General features: G+C 62.1%; 2 protein-coding genes across 4 annotated transcripts in view; one reads left to right on the forward strand and one right to left on the reverse strand.

Annotated features, from left to right (window-relative positions):
* Positions 1-721: 721 nt before the first annotated feature.
* Positions 722-9297, reverse strand: LMAN2L (lectin, mannose binding 2 like). 3 transcript variants are annotated; one of them, XM_040618136.1, is made up of 10 exons: positions 8981-9297; positions 8774-8892; positions 6839-6956; positions 6294-6376; positions 4701-4733; positions 4201-4362; positions 4003-4117; positions 2601-2720; positions 1838-1989; positions 722-1793 (listed from the first exon to the last, which is right to left on the reverse strand). In XM_040618136.1, the coding sequence occupies exons 1-9, from the start codon at positions 9108-9110 to the stop codon at positions 1847-1849; spliced, it is 1023 nt and encodes a 340-aa protein (XP_040474070.1). In that variant the 5' UTR covers positions 9111-9297; the 3' UTR covers positions 722-1793; positions 1838-1846. The 3 variants fall into 3 exon arrangements, with proteins under 3 accessions (XP_040474070.1, XP_040474068.1, XP_040474071.1); XM_040618134.1 differs by having other exon boundaries at positions 722-1989; positions 8981-9296; XM_040618137.1 differs by lacking the exon at positions 4701-4733 and having other exon boundaries at positions 722-1989; positions 8981-9294.
* Positions 9230-9407, forward strand: part of CNNM4 (cyclin and CBS domain divalent metal cation transport mediator 4) — a 4772-nt gene continuing 4594 nt past the window's right edge. The window contains exon 1 of the mRNA XM_040618338.1: positions 9230-9278. Coding sequence (XP_040474272.1) covers positions 9230-9278 — 49 coding nt within the window. The remainder of the gene's footprint in view (positions 9279-9407) is intronic.

A 9407-nucleotide genomic window follows, 5' to 3' on the forward strand; every position in this document is an offset into this window, starting at 1 on the left:
TTTGGGGAGCCCCACGACACTGGGATGTGACCCTCCCGCCCCACCCCCGCACCCACAGCATCAATTTGGGGAGAAAACGCTGCAGCCAGGGGACCTGGCGGTGACAAGGAGCACAGCCGTGTCACACACACACCAATGTTTATTCCGAGACACCAGTTACAGCTCCAGGGAGAGGCACACACGTTTCACTCCTGGTGATCAGGCAAAAAGAGGCAAAACACCCGGGAAAAAAAAAAAAACAACCCTGACCTTGCACACCACAACGACCGTTGGGCACTTTGTAAAAAGCTCCCACCTACCCTGGTGACAGCATCCTGCTGAAAAAAAAAAAAAAACACCATCCGTTTTCTCCCCACGTTTTCTCCCCACGCTGGGTACCACCGGGCCCCCCACGGGGATCCATCCTGCATACACTGGGTACCACCGGGCCCCCCACGGGGATCCATCCTGCGTGCGAGCATCCTGGAAAGCTGCGGGACAAGGACACAGCTCCCCGGCACCCCGTGGAGGAGGGTGCTGCCACCGCTGGAGCTGGCAGGGTGGCAAATCTGCCATCTTAAAGTCCCCAGAGCCACTAAAACTTCCCTGGGACAAAGTGACCTAACATCTCCCTTCTCCTGGGTGTCCGTCCCCCCCCCCCCACGCACGTTGCGAGCGACCACTGGGGTCCCCGGGGGGAAGGCGGCTGCGATGACCGGCAAGAAAAACCGCAGCGAAATCATTGACCGAAGCACTGAGGTAGGAATAAACCACGAGTCCCTGAAAGGCAGCGGGAGCTCCAGCTCTGAGAGGCAGGGGAATCACCCCATCCCCCCCCCGCCCTCCCCGAGGCTCAGCTCCTCCTCGGAGGGGTCCTCGGGATGCAGCGAGCACCAAGGGGAAAAGGTGCCAAAAGCCACGACACGACATGCAAACGCACCGGTGCGGGCGGCCGCGCCGGGATGGGAGGCGTGCGGAGGCGGCGGCATGCTCGGCAGCGGCCCTACGGAGCGGGGAGAGGGGCCGGAGCCCCAGGACGCAGCAGCAAACCGGTTCTTTAAAACGGGGAAACCCAACGTTACACCCCAAACTTGGGCAGGGGGGCTGCAGCGAGGGGCTGCCCCAGGGTGGCTTCACGGAGGGGGCCGGCTGCTCCCCAAGGAGCGAGGTTCCCAACCTCACCACGGAGAAAAAACCGTCAGTGTCCCCCCACCCCAAAACACCAAATCTGGGTGACTAGCAGGACAGAGAGGGGCTGCGGGGTGGGGGGCGGGGAGGGGGGGATTTAAAGTCAAAGAAAAGCAGCCTGGCCCCCCCCAAACCAGCCTCGGGCAGGCGATGGAAAACAGCCGGAGCGGGATGAACAGCTTGGAAAAATCCCTCCTGGAAATGAAATGGCTGGAGCCGAGGGGCTGCGAGGGTTACGGTAAGGCTGCGGGAGGTTATCCCGGCAATCGGGTGAGGAAAGCTGGCTCCTTGCTCGCTGCCATCCCTCTCCGCCGGGATTTCACAGCCCAGGTGGGGACTCCTGCCCGTACGGGCAGAGAGACGGCTCAGCACCGCCGGCGCCTCGCGGCACAGCCCATCCTGAACAACTCACAAAGCAACGCTCCCTCGGGGGACAGCGGGGTCCATCCCCGCGGCGCTCAGCTCCCGGTCCAGCCGTGCTCCCGCCAGGAGCGGCGTCAGAGTTCTGGAGCCCAGTAAGAAACGGCAGCCATCCCCACTGGGATTTTCGGGGGGGGGACGGGACACAAGGGTCCCTGCCGTGAGGGTCTGTCCATCACACTCTGGCCAGTCTGGGATGGGTGGGAGTCGGGATGTGGCTAGCGAGGGCTAGCAACGGGCCATCCCGGGGGGTCCCAAGTCAATAGAAGTGTTTCCTGCTCTGCTCCTGCCACTTGTTGTAGATAATGACTCCAATGACGATGGCGAAAACAATGGCAACGAGGGAGAAGAAGACGATTAAGAAGAGAGCCAGGCCGCTCATGGGCTCCAGCGGCGCCTCCACTGCGTCACACGGGGGGGGGGAAAAAAAAAACCAAACAGCTCGTGAGCCCCAAAACCCAGCTGAGATTTGCCTGCACCGCTGGGGGTGTAACCACCCCGCAGCGACACACCGCTAACCCCACGCACGCCCTGCCAGCCTCACGCCACCCCAGGATTTGCCTTCCCAAAATTTTCAGGCTGGGCTCATCGTAAAAGCTACAGCCACGAGACCTCAGGGCGCGCAGGCGGCTTGCGGACGCGTCTGGGGTGGGATTTCTGGATGGGAGATGCCACCGTGGAGGTTCAAACCACCAGAAGGTTCCAGTGGAGCAGCACATCCCATTTGGGTCATGGCACGACCGTGGCTTAAGCCCAGCGCGCCAGGGTCCTCCGGGAAGGCAGCGCTTCTCCGAGGGTGAGCGCCCACCCCAAACGGAGCTGGGCTGTGCCACACGGGGTGACAACAGCCGGTGGCGCGAGGAAGAGGGCACGGACCTCCCGATTCCAGCTCATTCAGCTGGTTTGCTGGCAACATGGGTTTCTGTTCCACAAGCACCACACCTCCACGACCCTACAACCCCCCCCCCCTCCCCCAGATCCCCACCAGGGAAAGGCTGGTGGCTCCTACTCACTTCCCGGCAGCTTCAGGTTGTCCACAACCGGCAGATACACCTCTCTGTCCCGCTTCTCCTCCTCCGGCGTCCGCTCCACCGTCAGCTGGTAAAGCTTCAACGAAATGATGTCGTGGTTGTCTGGAAGCAGAGGAGAAACGTGTCCTGGGGTGTCACGGCTAAAAATATGGCTCCAGCCAAGGATTTGAGTGCCGCGGGATGTCATCACTCGGGGCAAAGGTGCCGGCTCTGACTATCCGAGGGGGGAAAACTCACCTCCGCAGGGCAGGGTCTGTGCTGGGCTGAAAGCTGCGCCCTAGCGCGGGGCCCTCTGCCAACAGGCACCTCTAAGCTACTTAAACTGAAAAACAACCCAAACCAGGAGGTCATCTGACTCGAAACCACTCAGCCACCCAAAGGGAACACGTTCGCATCGGCCTCACGTGACCCTGCTTCCTTTGCTGGTGATGGGGGAGTTATTAGTGGGACCAGGCGAGCGCTCCACACCAGCCTGCCCGCTCCCCAGGCGCTGGGCAGAGATCTGAGGGGGAAAAGGAACTGGTGGTGGAGCCAACAACAGGCCCAGACACCGGCCATCAACGCGCTTTTGTCGAGGCACGACCCAAATCGGGCTTCAAAGCCGCCGAGAAAGAGGCGCAGGGGGTAGCGTCAGGTCTCACAGCGCTTCCACCAGCGGCGGGAGGGAAGCGCTGCGCTGAGGAAGGCAGGAGGCTTTAGCTTTAGCTCTCTGCAAAACCCGATTTACGTTGGCCCATGTCTGCAGCACCGTTTCCAGGCACGCCTGGCTGCTCCCGACCTCGCTAACAGGCAATTTAGCTCTGGGGCTCCGAAATTCAAAGCAAAACAGACCCACAACATGGCCCGGAGAGCGAGCAGGAGCGAGCATCCTGGCTTGGCCGTAACGCCCGAGGCGTCTGCAGCGAAGGCAGCTCCTTCCAGCGCTGCCCTGGGGGCTAAGCCAGGCACCACGGACCGTGGCAGGAGAGCACAGGAGATTTTTTCAGTGCTCATCCCGTTTTCACTCCTCCCACTTCACGTGTTTTGGAGAGAGAGCCTCCGGCTGAGCCAGTACAGCTGCTTGGCCACTGTGTCGTTGAGGGGCTGGCTGAGGTCGGGCCGTGGCTCCGCGGGGAGCTCAAGGAAAGAGGGAAGCACTGCCTAAAGCGCTCAGGAGAGCGACGTGCCCAGACAGGGCTTTGGGCTCCTCAGGAGTTGCTGCAAGATAAAAACCAAGGCTCCCATTCACAGCTCAAGGATGCTTAAAGCATGGAAAGGTCCTCACGTGCTTCTGGAAGCCCCACCAGGTGCCAAGCTGCACCTCCAGACACCCAAAGCTGCGCAGGAGCTGCCAGGACCTGCCAGGACCACTCGGGAAACAAGGCTGGGGACCCCAGGGCAGTACCTGACAGGTCTCCGGTGACAGATGAAGTCCCAAAGTAGTACCCACGGGGCAAGCGCACGCCCGGCACGTCAATGCAGTCTCTCCACTCATGCTTACCGTCGATATCGATCAACACCTGAAAAAGAAGCAGCTCCCTCAGGCTCCCCTAGACCCCCCCCCGGCCCCGCTGCCCGCTCCGCCCCGGCAGGCAGCGCTCACCGTCAGCCTCCTCTTGACGTAGCGGATCACCAGGAAGGTGTCGTGGTTGAGGTTGCGCACCATGGCCGTGCAGCCCCCCAGCTCCGTCGGTCGCCCATCCCGGTCGTGGTCGTAGGTGAGAGAACCGTTGTTCACCATGGCCGAGATGTAGGGGAAGACACGCTGCGAGGGAGGGGGGCAAGGCTGGGGGTCAGATCCTGCTCCTCCTTGCTTCCTTGGCTTCCAGGGCCAAGAGTTGTGACAGCTCTATGGACCCTAAACTCCTTCATCCCCCCAAAACTCTGCCTCAACAAGACACCAGCACGACCCCACTCCATCCCCCAGCCTTCCTCAGGCTCAGCCTCAGCTCCCAGATATCCAGGAGGGAGGACAGCCGGTTTCCATGCAGCCTCTCCCAGCTCACGCGGGGATTTCTAGAACTCAGAGGAGAGAATTCCTCAACCGTGAGCCAAGGTGAAACCCCACCGCTTGGGAACAGGTAGGTCAACAAGAGCAAGTACCTGATTTCCCGGGCTGTACCTCCTCTTCTGAGCCTGAGTCCGGGGTTAGCGCAAAGCAAGAAAGAGCACAGAAGCAAAAGACGGTCACAGACCAGGGTTTAGTATTAACCTGCAACCTGGAAACTTCATCCCTAGAGAGCTCAGCGCGTTATCGGCTTAGCGGAGGCTAAAGCAGAGAGGAGTTTAGGCGTTCGGTGCCGAACCCCAGGACACACAGCGAGGAAACGGTGCCGGCGGGCAAAAGCCACGTCGAGCATCGCCACAGCCAGCGCCCCAACAGGGACACATCGGCCACCGCAGCTTCCCAGGGAGCCACAACCATCCTGCCCCTGTTCCCTCAGGAATAAAACGCTTTTTTTAGCCTTTTAAAAGCGAGAGAAAGCAGCTATGAACTCAGAAGCCACGACAACAACTGGCCGATCTGCTTTTCTCCATCTCTTCCCTCGCTCAGTGCTTGACCGGAGGGAGGGCAGCCCCTTCTGGCTGCAGACCACGCCGGGAAGCCGGCCACCCACGTTCCACTGATTATTTTTTGTAAACAAGACTTGTTGCGCATCCCTTTACCCCAGAATAGCAGAGCTGCCACCCCGCAAATCAAGGGGATCCACCCAACACTGCGCTAATCCCCGAGCGCTGCCGGTAACACAGCCCCAGGCGGCTCAGAAAGGCTTTGACCGGCACAAAGTCCACCCCTGCGCCGGAGCCGGCTGCTTTGCGTGTTTGAGCAAAAGCTGGTGGTTACTCAACGTTTACTCAGCCGGTCCGAGGTCAGAGCACATCCCAACTGCACCCTCCTGTCTCCCTCCCTGGGATGAAGAGCGTCCCATGGGGCAGCAGGGTTCGCACCGAGGTCTGGGGGTAAAACAGGGCCTAGATTTTCAGGGAAACTAGAATGAAAAAAAGGTCCCAGAGCTTTGGTTTTGGAGCGTTGAAACAGATGCCAGCATCGGGGGGGGGGAAGGGCCTGATTTTAACTGCTTCTGCACTCCCCTCTCCGCAAGGACAGGTGCCAACCAACCTTCAAACGAACAGCAGATGCAACAGGAACACAAAGGTCCTTCGACAGGCACCTTGCAAAGAGGCAGAGCGCAGTCACGCTGCACCCCGAGAGCGGGGAAAGCCTCCCGGCAACCGGCGGCCACGGAAGAGCCCTGTCGTGCAGGCAGGGCTGGGCTGGCAGCTCGGGTACTGCTCTACTCAAGGTCTACAAAGACCACGCTCCTATTACAGCTTCACCTTGCCCGCTACCAGCCGGCAGCCTCCAGAGCACAGCAGCTCACAAGGCAGGGTGGTGCCATCAGCTAGTTTTCTCCTGCCCCGAAAGCCTTTTCTCTGGGTAAAACCGACCACAAAACAACTTTTTTCTACGGCTTTTCACGCCGCTGAAGAGTTACCGCCTCACTAGGGAGAAAAACCGACTAGGCAGAGCGCGGCAGGGAACGGCGACGGAGAGGAAGCGGAGCAGCAGCCGGTCTCTGATTGAAGAGCTCGAAAAAGATCGCGCCCTGCCAACGCCGAGCTGCACTCGCGGCGCCGGGAGCCGTAACCGCGGTTGTGGCAAGCAGCACGGTCCCGTTTATCCTTTTAACTCACCTCCTGCTGCTTTTCCTCGTTGGGGTAGGTGTCCACGAACACTCCCAGGCCCAGGAAATTGTCCTTGCTTCCAAAGACAGGCCCTAGAAGGAAGGAGAGGCTCTGAATCAGGGTGGCAAGGCCAGGCAGGCGTTGCAAAGGGTTTGTTACCCGTCCCTTTGCTTTGCGCTCTGTATCAGGCGGCCCTCAAGCAGTGAATTGAGCACGCAGACCCTCCCCAGGCAGGGAGGGGGATCAGAGGGTCAGATTAAACCCCCTGCCCTGTGCTGGGCAAGGCTGAAGCTTCCTCCGCACTCCGCTGTTGAAGGAGGTGACTCCGGGTGCAGGAAGCCCCACACTTCCCCTGTGTGGGAATACTCCCCACGCTGCCCACCCCCAAGCTGAGTCCAGCCCCCCAGGACCCCCAGAAACCCCAACCCAGGGTGCCAAAGCTCAGAGACAGCCTCACCCACGGTTGTCACCCCTTCTTTGCCTCCCAGGGTAGAAGAAAACCAGCCCTAAGGCCCCAAAAGGCTGCAAGTCCCCAGCCTCTGCCGGCGCTGTACCTGGCTGCATGCGATCTTTGGTGTACCAGATGGCAAAACCGTCTCCGTTCAGGTTTTTCTTGCCTTGCCCGTGGATTTTAAAATGCACCTGCATCTCCCAGTCTCGCAGGTAACACGGCTGCAAGAGAAGGAGCGTGGACATGAGATTGAGGGCGGCCCTCGGGCCGGCACCCACCGCTTCCCTGCCCCTGAGGCTGAGGGGCTGGCAGGGCTGGACCACCGCAGCCGGCTGCGCCGTCCTCTGCCCATCGCAGCAGCTCCACGTGCTGTCACGCCGGAGACCGGACCCCCGTTCCCCCTGCTGCCCGATATTATGGATCCGAGCAAAAAAAATTAATCCCAAGGGACACCACTAAACCAAGGGAATGGCTCGTTACCCGAGGCTATAAAAAGCTGAGGAACCGACCCCCATCTCCCGCTATTCTGAGGCAACAGCAAACCCAGCTAAATTGATAACTCACACCCGGGGGGGGGGAAAAAAAAAAGGCAGGAAAGGCCGAGAAGCAGCTCCTAATTGCTGACGAGCCGATTATTTCTTGAGCTATTAACAAATTCCCTGCGCTAACGGGCACACAGCACGATAAGCTTATAACAGATTTGCTCACACGACGCCGTGAAGCCGGCTGGCGGCTTCGCCTGGCACCCACATTTTGTGGGAGCCGTAAACCCAAGGAAAAAAAAAAAAACCAACAAACCAAAACCAAAAAAAAAAAAACCCAAACCACCCAACGTAACTCCCTTCCTATATTATTAAATTAAAAATTGAGTGGGAGGGATTGTTCCTGGTCTGGTAGGGCATCTTTCAAACCGCTGTGGAGCAGGCTGGATGCTGGGGCACAACACCCCCCCACCCCCCATTTTCAACCCCAAATTGAAATTCTGGGGGAATTCTCGAGGTATTAAGGGGAGCTTTGCTGCCTGGCGGGGAAAAGGCTGGCGGAGGGAGCGCAACGCCTTGGCCGAGCTGGCGAAGGGGGGCAGCGGGGGCGTCCCAGCGGCCCCCCGAGGGACCCCGAGCCGGCGAAGGGGGCAGCGGGGGCGTCCCAGCGGCCCCCCGAGGGACCCCGAGCCGGCGAAGGGGGCAGCGGGGGCGTCCCAGCGGCCCCCCGAGGGACCCCGAGCCGGCGAAGGGGGCAGCGGGGGCGTCCCAGCGGCCCCCCCGAGGGACCCCGAGCCGGCGAAGGGGGCAGCGGGGGCGTCCCAGCGGCCCCCCGAGGGACCCCCAGCTGCTCAGTGCAGCACCCCAAATTCACCTGTGGGGGACTCGGCCCCTGCAGCCATCACCGGGCCAAAGACCGAAAGCTGAAGTGCTGCTGGTACCCCCCAGCCCAAAGCCCCCCCAGCTCCAAGCCCTGCAGCCCACCTCTGCCCCACTCAGCACCCCTCCCCCTCGCCCTGCGGCCCCCACAGCCCCCCCCCCCCCAGTTCCTCCCACCGCCACCTTGGCCCACACTCCCCCAGCCCCCCAATTCAAACACCTCCCCACAGCCCCCCAAACCCCCCCATACCTGCTGGCCTGGACCCCCGCGCTGCCTCATCTGCCCCAGCCCCCCTGACGCCCCCCCCCCCAACCCAAACGCCCTTCCCCCGGCCCCCAGCCCCCCCCCAATCACCCCAAACCCTCAAATCTCACTCCCCTCACCCCAACTTGTCTCAAATATGCTCCCCCCCCACCCCATCCCACCCCCACAGGGGGCACCCCAGTGTCCCGACCCTCCCCCTCAGCCCCCCCCACCCCGGTGCCCCCCAGCCCCCCCATACTCACCCCAAGCCCCCAAATCTCACTCCCCCCCTCCCCAACCTGTCTCAAACCCGCTCCACCCCCCATCGCAACCCACCCCCACAGGGGACACCCCGCTGTCCCGACCCCCCCCCCCAACAGCCCCCCCACCCCCGGTGCCCCCCATCCCCCACCCCCGGTGCCCCCGGGCTCACCACTCGGTTCCAGACGGCTCCCTGCTTGCTCTGCACGTCGGGGGTGAGGCGGATGTACTGGGTCATGACCATGGCGTTGCCCAGCAGGTCCCACAGCCCCGAGCTGGCCGAGCCCACACCTGCGGCCCACACGTACCGTCGGTACCGGGCGCCGGTAACCGAGCACCGACTGCCCCCCTCCCCTCGCCGCGCCCCCGCCCCACTCACCCTGGTAGGGTTTGGAGAGCGAGTGCTCACGCTTGAGGTGCTCCTCCGTCTGCTCGGCCCGCGGCCCGCCCAGCCCAAGCGCCACCGCCAGCAGCGCCAGCCCGGCCCGCCACCGGCCCGCCGCCGCCATCTTCCCTCCACCGCCCGCGCCGCGCCCCGCCCCGCTCGCCTATTGGCCGCCGCGCCCCTCGCGCCGGTTGGTCGAGCCGCCTGTTTGTCAACCAAAGGGCGGGGCGAGCGCAGGGGATGATGGGCGATGTAGTTCCGGTTATTTTAAAGGCTCCGCTCCGGCACCAGCGTTAGTGCGCCCCACCGCCCCCTGCGTCCGGTCTCCCGGGTCCTAGTGCCCACCCCCACGGCTTAGCTTTCCCTCGCAGGTCCTATTGCCTCCCCCCACCCCCCCACGGGTCCTAGTGCCTCCCTTCCC

This window comes from Falco naumanni, chromosome 19, assembly GCF_017639655.2.
Source record: "Falco naumanni isolate bFalNau1 chromosome 19, bFalNau1.pat, whole genome shotgun sequence".
Classification (NCBI taxonomy): Eukaryota; Metazoa; Chordata; class Aves; order Falconiformes; family Falconidae; genus Falco; species Falco naumanni.